Here is a 17,447-nt window from a genome sequence, read left to right on the forward strand (position 1 = left end):
ATCATGTTATTACGGTACCAGGGATAATTTGACATGTTTATATCAACTCAGCAAGACAACATTATTTTTTTAATGTACACAGATGGATTTTATGACCTTGAAATGCTGGTTTACATCTACCAGATCATAACATGAGTCCATAATATTAAGATTTGTTTCTTTCAGTACATGATTCTTATCCTTCCTCTGCATTTCTCTCTCCTTCCACTGACCTCCACATGGCCTGAATCATATGAGTGATATAAATCCGTTGCTTTCATTGAGCACAGATTGATGGCTGAGGTATGCTGAATATCACTGTTTATTGTTTATTGACTTCAAGCTTAAAGGAGTTATGGCACGCTGCCCATGAGCGTGCACGTGCTCACACACGTGTGTTAGTGCATGAGAGAGTAATGATTTACAGTAAATCTAGAAAATGGGTGGCGTATCTGTGCCTGGAGGGGTTCTGCTTATCAGCCACGCTAACTGCACATACTGTAGTTATCGGCGTTAACACACACACACACACACACACACACACACACACACACACACACACACACACACACACACACACACACACACACACAGAATAAGAGCTTCATTCAAAAATAGACCATCTGAAAACACACAGCAGCTCCTCATAGACGCTTCAGCTGTTTGTGTCATCTCGTGCAGCGTTAATGTCCTTAAGGGAAAACCTCAAACTGTGATACTCTACTTGTGTTTAGCCCGCGGGATTATATTTCAACTTGCTGGCCAAATGACTAAATCCATTAAATGCAGGGAGAAAGAAAATCCTTGAAAATCACACAAACTCCTTCTTGAATCCTACAGCTGCCCTCTCCGTCACCTGGCCCGCAGCTTTGTAAAGGCAACTCAGCAGAACATCATATATGGGGATACCAAGAGCTTAGCAATTCAGTTCTCTGTCTGTTTTACTCATTTCAGACTTTTATTCCTCCCGAAATTAAGTGAATTCAGTGAATCTTAGATGCTGTACTTAGACAAAGTGGTGATTTGAGCTAATGTTAGCATGCTAAAACACAAAAATGACAATGCCCACATGCTGCTATTTAGCAGGTATAATGTTTACTGTGCAAAGTTTAGCCATAGACTGTATATAAAGATGGACGACATGACAGCTCTCCAAAAGTGAAGCCAAAACGTCTTGATTGCCCCCTGCTGGCTGGCTGCAGTATTGGTCATAAATCCCGCCCCCTCCATGTTAGCGGATGGGACATGGGCAAAACTAAAATCGAATTAGTTATTTGATGCTATAAGAAGTCATGATTTGCAGTAGTCAGTCTCTCTTGCTGACAAGCTGCGGCTGTGCTCGGCTCACGATAGGTTCGGGCGGGTGACCTTGATACTGCTGCTCAACCGCCCGATCACTACTGCAGAGACTCTGGCTCCAAATGAAGTCAAAATCTCAAGATAACATCTCCCGTATCCAAGATATCTTGGCTTCACTTCTGTACAGTAGGAGGAATTGGAGACGGGTCGTCCATCTTTATATAAAGTCAATGAGTTCAGCGCGTTAGCGTGCCAACATTTGCAAGTTCTTGCAATTTGGTTGAATGCACTCATTGTCAGTCACTGTGGATAAAAACGTCAATGTAATGTAATTTGCTAATTAGCACTAAACACAAAGTACAGTTGAGGCTGATGGGAATGCAGGTAAAAGAATAACAGGAAATAGAATTAAATTGTGAACTGATGATGGCGCTAAAGGAAATGTCAGTTAGTTATCACAATTTATTAAGGGAACATTACTGAACACAGTTTCAAACCATCCATCTAATAATTGTTGAGATATTTCAGTCTGGACCAAAGTGGTGGACCAACCGACCAACCAACACTGCCATCCCTAAAGCACGACTAAAAATCACCCATTATTCCCTGCATTACATTATCTTTTCATTTTCCTCGGCCTGGAAAAATAATTTCCAGTCCTCATTATCATGTTGTCCCCTGTAGCTACTTTGTTATTGAGAGATTACTTGTAATGTAGGGCCGAGGCTCCTCCAAGTCCTAATTAATGAAATGGCAATTTGTAGCGACGTCCCTTTTAAATGTTAATTGTTTCTGATAAGAGCGTCAGCAAAAGTCCTGAATAATTCTGCTGCTGTGTGTGTGTGTGTGCGCGTGTGTGTGTGTAGTTTCTCTCACAGTCATTATCACAACGATTGAAATCTGGATGCCTTTTGTGTTCAGAATGAAAAAAAAGAATCTATTCAACTCCTGCTTCATTTGCAGATAACTGACAGTTTTATGGTCGAATAAAAAGAGGGATGTTACTGTATGTGCGTCTAACAATGTACTGTATGTATGCCGATGGTTGTGTGCATGTATTGTGTATGACCTTGTTTTCTATGCATCAAGGTTATGAGCAGCAGGCTGCGATCATCATGATGGAGATAACACGCGTCCATCACTCTGCTGCTCAGGCCGTTATTGAAGTGGTGACGGCAGATCTTTGACCTCCGGGCCGAATTCTGCCGGATAATCGCTGCAGTGGCAATGAGCTCGGGTGAAGGAGAGGCCTCTGTCACCTTGTGTGAGTGCAGCAGATCTGGAGAACATTAAAGCCTATTTGTGATACTAGAAGCTCATGTTTAAACATGGGATCTTCTCTACTATGTAGTTTTTATATTGTGTGCAAATATACCATAATGAAAAAATAATGTATTAACTGACAAATCCTGGTGTGTGTGTGTGTGTATACATGTGCTATGAGTGTGTATATATTGATTGTTTATGTGTATATATGTACTGTATGTATTTGTATGTATTTAATGTACATAAATGTGTGCAATAACCAACCTGTTTGTCATAGCCTGTCAAAGCCCACAAACACCACTCGTATTTTATTTATTTATTTATTTATTTTTTCTTTCTCTGTTTGACTCCCAGTTTTTGTTGTTGTTGTTCTTTTAATCAAGAGGGAAATGAATAAATATAAATAAACAAATAGTATTATTTATAAATCTTTGGTCATATCCGATTAGATTAGCAGAATTTGAACTTTAATATAACATTAGTTTAGTTTAGCTTAAATTGGAATGTGCATACATATTTTTCTTATTTTATATGAAAATAAATTGCAAGGATCTTCTCCATTTCAAACCCTCTGATAGATGTGCTTCTTTTGAAAACATTGTTTCTTAAACCAAAGAAGGAAATCATACAAACAAACTGTACTGATACCAGCTGAAGCCGAACATAAGAGGAGGATTGTTAGATTTACAAGGCCCCAGAAACTAATTACATTCACTTCAGTAGTTAGATAATTACATGTACAGATAGAAACATGATTCAGAATTAATCATATTGTTGCATTTACACATGAGACCATGAATAACAATGAAGAATAGAGAACAGCAAGACTGCATGATAAATGTATTCTCCCTGTCATGTGCAATTGGGCTTCATTCGCCCACTTTCCTTTATCTCTCCGTCCCATTACAGCATCACAGTGAAGGGATATCCGCAGCATTCACATCCTTCTGGTAAAAAAAAATTGCTTCCTGCCAAAAAACATTATAACATTTTTGACAATAGGGACCACAGTGCCTTTTGTCCTTTTTAATCTAATCACAAACTATTAATTTCTTGTGTTGTTAAAATTATGTTAAAGTCTTTACTGCTTTTTGCATATTTGCATTAAATAGTAATGTAATAATTTATAAAATAGAAATGTATCTGCTCTCTGTAAATAAATGAATGTGTCAGCAGCAGCTCATAGCGGGGTCTGTGAGCGTGACCACCCGGCTGGCTGGCAGCAACCCCGGCAGGCACTAGCTAGCTGTCACGGCATTTTGTGGAGCTTTTAAACTCCGACAACGGTGGAACAAATATTCGATTCGCCAACTAACTTCGTAAAACTGCCGATATTAATAATCTACACAGTTGATTACTCGCCTCAAAAACTTACAGAAGTGAATTTAGTGATGAAATAGCTACAAGAAATGTAAAAAACAAGCCGTTTTTGGCTGCTGTTGTTGTAATGTAGCCTGTAACGGTCCAGAGCTTTGCATTGTGGGATACAGTAGGCGAGATAGACTGGTCCAATGCATACTGGAGATTTTTTCCAAATCAGTACGTCATCCGGGTATTTCTGGCATATTGTAGATTTTGCTTTGTTCGCATACTGCATACTACATACTACATTTTTGCCAAATCAGTACGTACTACTAGTATAGTATGCGGTTTCGAATACATCCATAGACTGTATTTAAAGATGGACGACATGACAGCTCTCCAAAAGTGAGGCCAAAACATCTTGATCGCCCCCTGGTGGCTGGCTGCAGTATAGGTCATAAATTCCACACCTGTGTCAGGTTGTAACATGTGAAGTAAATCAGATGAACTCATTGGTCGACTAAATGCGATAAGTATGATTCAGTATAATGTGTGATATAGCCAACGCATCCATATAGACAGCACATGCCAGAGATGGCCTTGTCTGCATTGTCACTAACTCAGTGTCATGTGCCTCTGTTGATTTCTATAAATAAAAAGACTAAAAGTCTACAGCCATGCTATCAGCTATCTCGAATAGTTAAGGTTAGGATAGGTCGTCAGACAGCGAGTCTCGCGAGAGTTTTTGCAAGTTTTTGCGGATCTCAGCTCAGATTTCGCAATTTGCAGGTTCCCTTCTAGACACGACCATCCGAGGCTGTATTTAGGCACAGTGATGCTTTGAGCTAAACAGACATCACAAAGACAATGCTAACATGCTGATCTTTAGCAGTTAGTGTGCTGTTTTACATGTTGGCACTAAGCACAAAGTAAAGTTGAGGTTGATGGGAATGTCAATAGACTTATAAACCAAATATTGGACAAATTAAAATTTCGACCTGATGATGGCGCTACAGGAAAGATCAGCTGATCAAAGTTGTTAATTCATCCTCTGGGAACCATGAATGTCTGTACAATCAGACTTCTTTTTGCAACCAGAGGAGTCGCCCCCTGCTGGCTACTAGAAAGAATGCAAGTTTAAGGCACTTCAGTTTTGGCTTCACTTTTCAGAGATGCCCACTGACTGTGTGCTGGATGTACTATTCATATTTTTGGTGGTGTGTGAGCCTTGGGATACGATATGGACAGAGACGAAATAACCAAATCCAGGGAAGCACAGGGAAGTTGAGTCTCAAAGACTAAGCATCCAGCTAGCTCCAGTTTATTCCATCCATTCCCTCAAAAAAGAGGTAGAAGAGGTTTCAAATGTACAATGATGTGAAATGCAACGGCATATCTAAAGTGAAGATAAATGATTGAGTAAGTTATTCTCTGTATCTTTGTTACATTTAGTTTTCAGTACACAGGACACTGTAAAAGGGCTGTGTCATGGGCGAGTCACCCAGTTGGTTTGTTAGTGGAGACCTGAGAGAGCTGAATGCTGGAGGGAACTGGAGAGTGGCTGGCTGCCCTTTAGGAATAATATACCACATCTACTATGGATGCTGTCTGTCTCTCTTCCCATTTGCAGAGCACATTTAATTTTGTTCATAGTCACACGCGACCTTTAAAACCCCCAATCCCCCTCTTTAATATCAATTGTGATATACAGTATATGCTGTTGCATTTGATTTGAATACTGTAAACTCTGAGCTTTCCTTGTCCCCTATGGGCATGTTTGCTCCACAAACCTTCAAAATAAAATACCCCTAAAACCATCTTTTGGCCAATTCACTGTAATAAAGCAATTTCCCCAAAGAACCTTAAGGCCAACCCTCGTTAATAGAGCTGCAGGAAGGTACTAAATCAATTCTTTCAACCATGTTTAGCAGTCAGCATGCAAACAAAAGGTTTGATTGTTTTGTTTGCCTTCATAAAACAATACTTAACAATCATAGTATTTGCGTTTTTAGACATTTAATCTCTCCAGCATCTCCAAGAGAAGCTATTTCTTTTCCCCAAACCTCTTCAAACTCTTCTTCCACCTGCATTTGGTCAGTACTGTAGGAGCATTACGATATAAATAGAAAGATAACGCCACAACGCACACATTAATATTACAGGAGGTGTCACTATTATAGCAGTAAATCGGACGATAAAATGTTTACACCCACCATTTTTGGAAATCCTAATTGCACCTGGATATCCCAAAGGTCCATTATTTATGTATGAGACTCCCTCTGTGTGTGTCCTGTTTTTACTTAGTCACATATTTCTTATCAAAGCCTGAATTATCACGAGCAGCATATGTGATCTATGTGAAGTATGCTGGATTGGGAGGAAAGTGAATGCCGCAAACAGTTTGTAAACCCCATTCAACCTTGGCATTAAAACAGTTTTCATCAGCTCATACTGCAGGGAGCTCTAATAATTATATAACATGTTGACACAGATCAGTTCACTGTGGATAATCTGGCTGCAAAGATGTACACACAGGCAAATCCAGTAGAATAGAGGATCATACAGTTTATTCAACAGCCAGAAACCCAAATTCTCCTGAATTCACACATAAAATGAGAGTTATACTTCAACACGGACCTCTATATTTATTCATCCTCTTGTCATTCGTCATTAGTATTATGCATGTGCTGAATCAGAATGAAGTCTACAGAGTTATAATCTATGATAATGAATCTACAAAAAGACAAAACAGTGGACAAAGCACCGAAGAAAATGTTCTGGAGATGAATTAGCATTCGGTTTTAGATTTCACAAGATATCTACCTAATACATGTGGTTTATTATTCTGTATTGTTTATTGTTGCAGCTTCAGGCTTCCTGATATCTTAAAGATTTATACCTGATTGGAACCATCTTTGATGTTAGATTTAAAACAACAGGAGACTTAAATTGCAATATTGTACACAGTATACTAAAATGTCCTTTTCAAATTATCACACTCCATCAGCTCTGTTATTTCTCCTTCTTACAATTCCTGATGTTTTCCTAACATTTATTTCTGTATGCAAAAAAAAATGTTGTTTTCAAACTAATTGACAGATCCACTCCTACTCAACCAGCTATCTTTATCCTTCCAAAAATCCAAGAGAAGCTGGCTGCAAACAAGATCGTGGTCGACATTGACACCATCGTCTGCAGCCAGGTTCTTCAAAAAGATATAAAGCTCAATTTTTCACATTATATAGACACCTTTTGTCATCCCTACAGAGGATATTAAAACTTTACCCACTATCTTTGACGATGCAAATGTTGTTATACATATGAATGGAAAATGAATAACAATTCCTAAGAATCAGTGACGGAGAGTAACTAAGTATATTTACTCAAGTACTGCACTTTTGCACAATTTTGAGGTACTTGTACTTTACTTGATTATTTCCATCTTCTGCTACTTGATACTTCTACTCCACTACAATTCAGAGGCAAATATTGTACTTTATTTGATAACTTTAGTTTCTTTGCTGATTCAGATTATCAACTATTATACTCAAATAATATAATATATATTCTTTTGAAATGGGTCATTCTGCATAATGAGTACTTTTACTTACTAAGTACATTTTGATGCTAATACTTTCGTACTTTTACTTAAGCTGAATTTTGAATGCATACTTGTAACAGAGTATTTTACAAGGTGGTATTGCTACTTAAGTACAAGATCTGAGTACCACATCTGCTAATAATAATAATAATATTAATAATATAAATGTAAAATGATCAATAAAAGCTATGAATTTAAAATGAACCTTCGAGCTAAATTGTTTTATATATTTAGGTTGAGATAATTAATAAGCACATTATTTGTTTTTCAATATTATATTTATTGTTCTTTTGTTCATTTTGAAACAACAGAACAAACATTCACAAACGTCCCCAATAATAACATTCTCGGTACAAGGAAACTTAAGAAACCTAATATTAATATAAAATAAGCCAGTTAAGATACAGGAAAAACATATTATATACAAAAACTAGATAAATAAGTAAAAAGAATATACACAAGTAAAAAAATAAAATTAAAAACAATAAAATTAAATTAAATCTATTTATATATACATATATATGCTGTATACATATAAGATAAGATAAGATAAGATAAGATGAACCTTTATCAATCCCCGGAGGGAAATTCAGGTGTCAAGGCAGCAACATCAGCAAACATCAGCAAACAGAGTGAAACGCAGGAGAGGTAAAGGTATACAAAAATGATAAAAACAATAATAGAGATATAAAAGATACAGAGTGAATGGGTGAACATAGTGTATGCAGTCCGTCAATAAATAAATGTAGTATGTACAATAAATAGATGTAATATGTACATATGTGCAGTCTATAAAGTGGGATGTATAGGGTAAAGTAAGTGTAAAGTGCACCAGTGGTTAGAGTCCATTATGGTTGCAGATAGTGCATGTTTAAAGTTCTTAAAGTCCTCATAGTTCTCATATGGGGGTCAGCCTTGGTTGTGGAGCCTGATGGCTACCAGCATGAAGGACTGACCCAGGCGCTTTGTGTTGTGCCGAGGGGGGATGAGTCTGTAGCTGAAGGTGCTCCTCATCTTGACTAGCTCATACATATACTCACACGCAGTATATACACATACAGAAACACATATAATCAATAAAAAAAAATCAGTGAATAAGCACATTATTATATACAGTATGTCATTTGTTTGATTTTACCCAATAAAATAGTGACATCACTCCTTTAAACGAGGCCCCGCCCTCTCAGTAGTGCGCATGCACAGTGTTGTTGTGAGTCACGTGGACGCGTGGTTCCGGTTCCTCTCTGTGACAGCAGCTACAGTCCGGTGAGTTTGTGTTCAGTGTTTTCAGGTCACTCACGTCTCTGTTATCGACAGCCAGCTCCTCAGACTGTACATAAACATCTCTAGGAGACTGTAGTCAGCACAGCGGCTCACTAATGTCACTCACTGCGGGTTTTAGGAGACAATACTGGGCCATGAGGCGCCTGTAGGAAGAGACCCATCCAGCTCCACTGAGGATCAACTCTAGTGTTGTCATTACACCCCATAACATGCTGCTAAAGTCCATCATTAACTACCTCACATCTTTAATTTAGTGGGCCAGCTAAAGGAATACAAACCGTGCAGGAAATAGATCAATATGATGCATTATAGGAAATATAAAGCAGTCCAGTTCATATTGTTGCCATTGTTTTACATTTCAAGCCTCCCATTGTTGGCCAAACTTCATATTTTATAGCTACAGAGTCACACCAGGCAAGCTTTCTGTGGGTGATGATTCAATATTATCATTTATTGTGACCCCATGTCGAGACAAAATTATAGTAACTTATTTTGCTGAAATGCATATATTTCTTATTTCTTATGTTTTATTCTTTGCTGATTTATTGTTGTTTTTTTTCTTTCTGAAAAGCACTTTGTAACCTTGTTTAGAAAAGTGCTATAAAAATAAAGTTTATTATATTATTATTATTTTATATTGTGACTGAGTGGGCGAAACACTTCAACTTTATTATTGAATAATATGTTGATTATTTTGTATATTAGCTGATGGGCTATAAGGATAAAGTCACATAAGTATTTAGCAAAAAAAACAACAACAAGAGTTAAAGTGGTGTTTTTGTGCGATTCTTCGTGGAAAAACTCAGTTTTACAGATCTGTCGATTAAATCAACTAATCGATTAGTCGACAAAATCATATGAGTGTTGATCGACTAAGAATTTCTTTGGTCGAGGACAGCCCTAATATTTAAACTCACTTATTTTACTATAGCTAGCGAGGATGTAACTCATGCCAAGTGTCCCTTTGTTAGTACGCTTTTTTACTTTAAGCTTGTACACAGCTGCTGCTGATTAGATTATTTACAATCTCACAACATGTCTGAGATTCAAACCTGATTATGACCTAATTAATTATCACTCAATGTATAATTTATCTCAAGTCTCTTCCTAAATCTGTTTTATGGATTAAACAGTAACAATGGGTTGTTTTTTTGTTGCCAGTTTATGTGAACAGCAACTGAACGAACATAACACAGAGCAGATGACCTTCATGCACACAAGCGGTGCTCAGCGATATGATTGATGAGGAATAACTGATGAATGTGCTGTCATTAGCTGTATACCATATTGCCATTCATCAGTGAGTCACTGCAGACTAATCAAGAAATGACCCGGTCGCCATCTAAATCATGTGCACATGAGCCGAGGATTAGCTCTGGGGTTAATTCCACTCTGACTGTAAATTATTTTTATATCATGAATTAGAAATTGCTCAATAATTACATGAATTGTTAAAAATCATTTTTAGAGCACATTGATGGTCTAGTGAAAGGTCTCACCATCACAGACTGACCTGACTATGTCTTAAGAAGACCGTCCTCCTGTTTCAGCCATACTGCTGTAAACAAACACAACGTTGCTGTTTAATGAATCCACAGAGCTCCACATTTCTCCCACTAAACTGAAGGAATTAAGTGTTCCTTCATGGGTTGAGAAAATTCTTCTACTTTTTAAAGGAACAGTGTGTAGCATTTAGGGGGATTTATTGGCAGAAATGGAATACAATATTAATAAGTATGTTTTCATTAGTGTATAAATCACCTCAAAATAAGAATTGTTGTGTTTTCATTAGCTTAGAATGAGCTGTTTATATCTACATAAGGAGCGGGTCCTCTCTTCACGGAGCCAGCCGCCATGTTTCTACAGTAGCCCAGAATGGACAAACCACTGTGTTAACTTTTCCTGCTTGGGCCGGAGTCGATAACGTTACTCGCTCCGGAGTTACCCCCCGTCACTCCACTCAGCCGCCGGGAAACAAGACACGGGAAACCTCTGTTGGTCTTGAGGAGCTGCAGCATTTATTTCTGCGCAAACTGCAACTTCCACTGAACATTCACTTGATATTCTCAAAGCTAAACTAACTCTGTCTTCTGCTCCACTCGCTCACTTATTCGCTCACACACATTCGCCACTGCTTGCTCTCTCTTGCTTCACCACTCACTTCCCACATTCTCCAAATGACCAACGCTACTCTTACAACTGGCTCTAGATAGCGTCATTCGCGTTTTCACGTCGGCCAGCGTAGTTCTCCTACACGCTTGGCACACGGGAGAGGTTTCAATTTGCAACCTCACCGCTAGATCCCGCCAGATGTTACACACTGTACCTTTAAGATAAATGAATCAGGGCTTTCAATCGATTAAAATAGTTAATCGCGATTAATCACAAATGAATCGCACATTTTTTATTTGTTCAAAATGTTCCTTAAAGGGAGATTTGTCAAGTATTTAATACTCTTATCAAGTTTGCAAATATGCTTGCTTTATGTAAATGTAAGTGTATATTAATTATTGGAAATCAATTAACAACACAAAACAATGACAAATGTTGTCCAGAAACCCTCGCAGGTACTACATTTAGCATAACAAATAATATATAATTAATGTGTTAAAGCAGTGGCGTTAAAACGAATTTGCGGTAACACGTCATTATGGCGTTAACTTTGACAGCCTCAAAATAAATCATTTAAAAACTTAATTGGGTTGTCTGAAGAATACACTTTCACAAACACTGTTTTCTTAGCTCATGAAAAGTTGATGAGATATGCCAGTGTTGAGCAAATTGAGTTATTTTCAAATCTTATTAGAGGAGACTGCGTGTTGTGGTAGTGATGCAGAAAATCTCTTGATATTCTGGCTGAAGCTCTGGCCTGGTGAGGTAATCACCAGTATTTACAGTCTGCCCTGTTGCCTGAGGGAGCCTTCATCATAATGAGCCGACATTAGTAATTCAACACCACTCATGCATGTAGAGAAGAATGAAGGGTTGCAGAGCCGGGCTTCAGCATAATTCACTATGAAATGTTCAGTTTGCTGATTTTAAGCTTGATTCTATCTGTGCCATGTAAGCAGGTCACATAAACACTGAACAGTCTGGTGGATTACATCAAAACCCAAAGTGGATGATGCAGTTTTTAATCTTGTTGTCCTACTTCAGGTGTGGAGGATGAGCTCAGGCAAAGGGTCCAGGAGGAAAGTCCGCAAGCTGCAGCATTCCAACAACGCGGTGGCGTTTGACCCTGAAACACTGACTGAGATTCAAGGTCTTTTTAGTAAAGTCAGAACCTATGTGAAACCTCCCGATGGGGAGTGGTGCGTCCCCGACCCAAACGCTCTTCTCAGACACCCTGCAGAGGAGCACAGCCGGCTGCAGACCCTGAAGGTGTCGCTTAATGATGTAAAGAACCAGCTCAGTGACAAGAACGTCGAGGTCTGGCACCAGCACACCAACTCCACCAATCGAGCCGGGAAGGTGATCGCCGGCGTGCGTTCTGCTGCCAACGCAGAGGTCTGCACTCAGGCCTGGTGCAAGTTCTGTGAGATCCTGGGAACCTTTAGCCTTCTTCCAGAGGAGCCTCTTCAAAACGGAGAGCTGAACACGGTCCACCTGTGTGAAGCTCCGGGGGCTTTTATAACCGCTCTGAACCACTACATCAAAACCAGCGAGTCCACACGCTACTGTGACTGGACGTGGGCCGCCAACACTCTCAACCCGTACCACGAGGCTAACGGCGGCAGCACGACCATCGTAGATGATCGGCTGATTGCTAACACGCTGCCCTGGTGGTTCTTTGGCTCGGACAACACGGGCAACATCATGGTCCAGAAACATGTGCTGGAGCTGAAGGCGTTTGTGGCGAACATGCGTAGAGTAGATGTGGTGACGGCAGATGGTAGTTTTGACTGTCAGGAGAACCCAGATGAGCAGGAGGCGCTTGTGGCGTCGCTGCATTACTGCGAGGTCACGGCTGCACTGCTGCTCCTGAGCCCCGGTGGCTCCTTCGTGTTGAAGATGTTCACCCTGTATGAACACGCCTCCGTCTGCTTACTCTACCTGCTCAACTGCTGTTTCCGCTCCGTCAACGTCTTCAAACCCGCCACCAGCAAGTCAGGCAACTCTGAGGTTTACGTCGTGTGTCTGAACTATGACGGCAAGGAAGCCGTGAAGCCTCTGCTTGCCAAACTGATACGTAACTACGGACCACACCTGGCTGACCGAGAGGCACTTTTCCCAACCTCGCTCATCCCGGAGTCGTTTCTGAAGCAGCATGAAGACGTGTGCTCGTTCTTCCACGCGCTGCAGGTGGAGACGATCACAGAAAACCTGCGACTGTTTGAAGGAATGAGCAGCGAGCAGAGGCAGCGGCTCGACTACATCAGGGACTGTACGGCTCAGGAATACCTGCAGCGATTCAAGGTAGGATGTCTGTAGATATGTATTTTATATTTGTATTATTTGTTTATTTAACATGTGCAATGGACAGTCAATGACTGTCTCAGAGTTAGTTAGATTGCTAAATTTCATCAGCAGTGGGCAGGAAAATCCACCTAAAGGTCCGATGGCTAGCTGTTGCTTTCGATCATATCACATTGTCGTCATCAGCCAATGGCGTTTGTCACTTTCTGTCCACGTTGGTCTGAGCTTAAAAATGTGTTATTCGGGGGTCAGTTTTAAGTCTTCAATTTAGTAAAGCTAAACATTAGCTAAATGTGTGATTGGGAGCATTTATATTGCCTCTGCATGGCTCTCAACATGGCGACTGCTGAGCCGGTAGCTCGCAGCTAATGGTGCTAACAGCGCTAACAGTGAAAACAACAGCAACAGTGCTGACAGAGCTAACAGTGTTAACCTGCGGAGGAACCGGAGGGTGTGTGCTACGCTTCCGCAACAATGCCGAAAGTCTGGACGGAGTTATCAGCTCTAGCCGCCGTATAAGAGCAGTGCAGAGCAGCGGCCGTGAGCTAGCCAGTGGGGCACGCTCACACGCACAAACGTGCAAGAACATGCACTAAATGCATGCACGGCCGGCCGGCGTGGCTATGTCAATAAAGCGAGAAGAAGCTCGGATTACAACACACACAGAGGGAGAGCATTCATTCTCTGCTCAGGTAGACATTACTCCTCCATATCTTTACACAGCAAATAGTTGTTTGCTGCGATATTAATGCTCTGAATAACATATAGAGAACCTTTAAGTTCTTCTAAATGTATCTTCCAAATGAGAAATATGTCCAGAACAACTGCAGTGCAGTGTGGAGTCAGACTGTAGAGTCTTCATGGGTTCAGACCAGAGGTTCAGAAGTAGTCATCCTTTGCTGGTACACCAATTTGTGTTAAACCCCTGTAGAGCCTTCCCTCTGTTCCTTTTAACAGCTCTGCAGCAGATGGAAAACCTCTGATTAAAAACTAAGTGGCTTTCAACTGGTACATTATAGATATTAATTGCTTGGTTCAAACACCAATAGAACGTTTTAGTAACGTGACGGTAGCGTTCAAAGCAATAAAAGTCTAAACTTGAAGATGATCAAGTTGTCTCTGTGTGTAGGTGAGCTTCCTTCAGCGGAGTCGATGGATCTCTCGTAACACGGTGAATCCCGCCTGCTGCAGCGTCTCGGCGGGCCGACCTCTGGGACAGAAGAAGCAAACAGGCTCCTTCAATGAGCGGAGGGAATTGCAGACCCTGAGCTGGAGGGAGCGCATCGAGAGGGGTTGCCATGCCACTGGGATACAGAAACACTGCACCGAGGCCGCTGGGACCGGCTGCACGCTGGAAGGACCCCTGTCCGAGTGCCAAGTGGATTCATGGTACATTGTCATCGGGGCTGCACTGCCTGCAGTCAGAAACTCTCCGTTCTGTGAAGTAGGATTGTTGAACCACCTGAATGAAGCCCTGATGGACTCAGCTGTAGACTGGACTCACGCGCCTCCCTGCGACTCTTGCAATGCGGTTTCCACGGCCTCCATCTTTTCCGATGTTGCAGCTCTTTGCATCCCCTCGGCTGACAGTGATGAGAACAGAAAGCAGAGTCAGTGTTTGGTGTTTGGCAGCAGCTCCGCGTGGGGTGACTGTGAAAGCCAACTGGGGGATTTAGTCTTAACATTTTCCGCAGAGCCTTCAGCTCCTCAAAGAGGCCGCATCACGCTGCACGACGGGGAGCCGCTGTACCAGCGGCAGCTCTTAGCTTGTGTTGTGTTTTCCCTGCAGACCCTGAACTCTGGGGATGCCTTGCTGCTGCCGGTGTTATCTGCCTTCACCCGTGTCACCGCAGCTGTTGTGCTCTGCCTGCATGTGTGTTTTCGCTCGGTCACGTTCAGGTGTCCGCCCCCCTCAGGCGTAGTCGGGACAGTGCTGGTGTGTGTCGGCTTCTGCCCTGAAGCTGCTGCAGGAGTCCTCCCGTTTCTCACTGACGTCCATACCTGCATGGGTCAGTTGTTAAGAAGAGAGGAGGACAATCAGGTGCTGCAGTTTGTTCCCATGGAGGAGCTGCTGACAGGAGGACTGACTGAGTTCCTGCGGACAATGAACTCTGAAATCATCCAACAGAGGCTGCATTTGCTCATGCAACCGTAGTGCAGTTTAGTGAGCTAAATTTCACATACAGCTGGCAAATCGCCTGTGGTTTTAATAAGTCCAGTGAGCTGAATTATAGGCCGGCTTCACCCCTAGGGCACCGATGTTAAAATTATGTTTGTCTTTTCTATCAGTAAAAGTCGTATCACACAGTCGACATACGTCTTTTATTGTTTTTTTGTGGTGTTATCTTTTGTGGGGCATTTTAATGACTCGCCTCCCCATATGCAAAACAATAGTTAGATACTGTACATAGATAGATAGATGACTTTATTAATCCCCGAAAGAAAATTAAAACGCCATAGCAGCCAGACACATTAAAACACTAGACAATAACACAAAACACAGATTTAAATACAAGTTAAAAATTAATATTAATATTAAGTCGGTCAATAATAAACTATTCAAGTGTTATTCAGTGTTCTTGATGTGCAAAGAGCAGAGTTGTAAAGTCTGATAGCACATGGCAGGAATGACTTCCTGTGTCGCTCAAAGCCCCCCCCCCCCGACACTATTTTGCAAGCAAGGGCACCATCGCTGCATGCTGGGCTTAGCGCTGCCCAAGACCATTGTGATTGGTTTAAAGAAACACAAACAAGCCGGAGCGTTTTTTTTTCCCCCTATAGCACCCCCCTATGCAAGACTAAGTGAGCAGTGACTCTCGGCTACATGCTATCGCTTCAGAAGCTGTGTCATTATGTCACAGTCTGTTTTATTCTCGTTGACTGTTCAACCACGTGAGCTTCCAGCAGTTAGTCACTGAAACATTGTTGTTGTTTGCTGATATTTAAATAGTCCTCCACTGATTTAGCATCGCACTGCTGTAACAATGTCAATGGACAATTGTAAAGAGAGGATCAAATTTGATGCAGCAGAACCAGAGATATCGTCTTTTTTTTTAGTCCATGCATTCATCTTCCGTGTCAAAACCAGACCCAACCAACGCTGACTCAAGTGACATCACTTGAGGCAATTTATCAGATTTCACACGGCCCCCTGTGGAGCAACAAAAGGCCACACTCTTACTCTACCCTTTAAATCAGCGTACTACTGGAATTAAAATATGAATTAGATAATAATTAGAGCCTATTAGAGGCCGACCGATACATTGTCATTATTGATCATTTTGGCCCATTTCAGCTGATCACAGATCTATCGGTATCAGTGTGCATGTCGGCTGATAAGTAACAAGAAATTGCTCATTCATCAGGACACGTCTGTCACATATAGTCAAATTATTTGGAGGCCTTCCATCAATTTTTTTATACTTGATCATGGTTATGGTAGAAGCTTATCCCATCATGTATTTGGCAAGATCAAATAAGATACATTTAGAATAAGAGCAGATTAGAGCCTGGGTGATACTGGAATTTTGAGGCTGATTATTGATATTGACATAACTAAAGAGAGGTGTTTGAAAAAGGGCATTTCGGAATAAAATGTCTCTAATGACATAAAAAGTATATCCAATCAAATTAAGTAGGGCTGCAACTAACATTTATTTTCATTGTCGATTAATCTGTTGATTATTTTCTCAATTAATTGATTAATTGTTTGGTCTATAAAATGTCAGAAAATGGTGAAAAATGTTGATCAGTGTTTCCCAAAGCCCAAGATGACGTCCTCAAATGTCTTGTTGTGTCCACAACTCTAAGATATTCAGTTTACTGTCATAGAGGAGTAAAGAAACCTGCAAATATTCACATTTAAGAAGCTGCAATCAGAGAATTTAGACTTTTTTCTTAAAAAATTACTTAAACCGAATTAATCAATTATCAAAATAGTTGGCGATTAATTTAATAGTTGACAACTAATCAATTAATTGTTGCTATGAATGATGAAATAACATTTCATAATAATGAGTTGAGTTTTAATACTTCAAGTATTTCAGAAATTGTTGGTTAATTTACTGTATATATTTGTCTGTCAATTTGTTCATGATAATTTATTTCATATTGCCTTTTTAACTTTTTTATTTCATATACAAAATTTTGGATGAAAAAAAAAAAAAAAATAGACATGTCAAGGCTCTCAAACTGTGTAATGGTGACACTATTTCTGAAGTACATATACGCGGATGTATCTCTGATAAGATAAAATCAGAAGTCCAACCTGTGATGTTAAATGAGGTAAACCTTCACTTCA

General features: G+C 40.4%; 1 protein-coding gene across 1 annotated transcript; it reads left to right on the forward strand.

Moving 5' to 3' along the window:
* Positions 1 to 8,626: 8,626 nt before the first annotated feature.
* Positions 8,627 to 15,459, forward strand: cmtr2 (cap methyltransferase 2). Its single transcript, XM_074618878.1, has 3 exons — positions 8,627 to 8,713; positions 11,888 to 13,147; positions 14,277 to 15,459. The coding sequence occupies exons 2-3, from the start codon at positions 11,897 to 11,899 to the stop codon at positions 15,300 to 15,302; spliced, it is 2,277 nt and encodes a 758-aa protein (XP_074474979.1). The 5' UTR covers positions 8,627 to 8,713; positions 11,888 to 11,896; the 3' UTR covers positions 15,303 to 15,459.
* Positions 15,460 to 17,447: the final 1,988 nt, after the last annotated feature.

Source organism: Sebastes fasciatus, chromosome 2 (genome assembly GCF_043250625.1).
Source record: "Sebastes fasciatus isolate fSebFas1 chromosome 2, fSebFas1.pri, whole genome shotgun sequence".
In the NCBI taxonomy this organism is placed as follows: domain Eukaryota; kingdom Metazoa; phylum Chordata; class Actinopteri; order Perciformes; family Sebastidae; genus Sebastes; species Sebastes fasciatus.

What these genes read in the sequence shown, in the direction of transcription:
- cmtr2 (XM_074618878.1), top strand. Translation starts at nt 11,897, where the DNA reads ATGAGCTCAGGCAAAGGGTCCAGGAGGAAAGTCCGCAAGCTGCAGCAT. An exon ending in AATACCTGCAGCGATTCAAG is followed by an intron (nt 13,148 to 14,276) that starts GTAGGATGTCTG and finishes CTCTGTGTGTAG; the next exon opens with GTGAGCTTCCTTCAGCGGAG.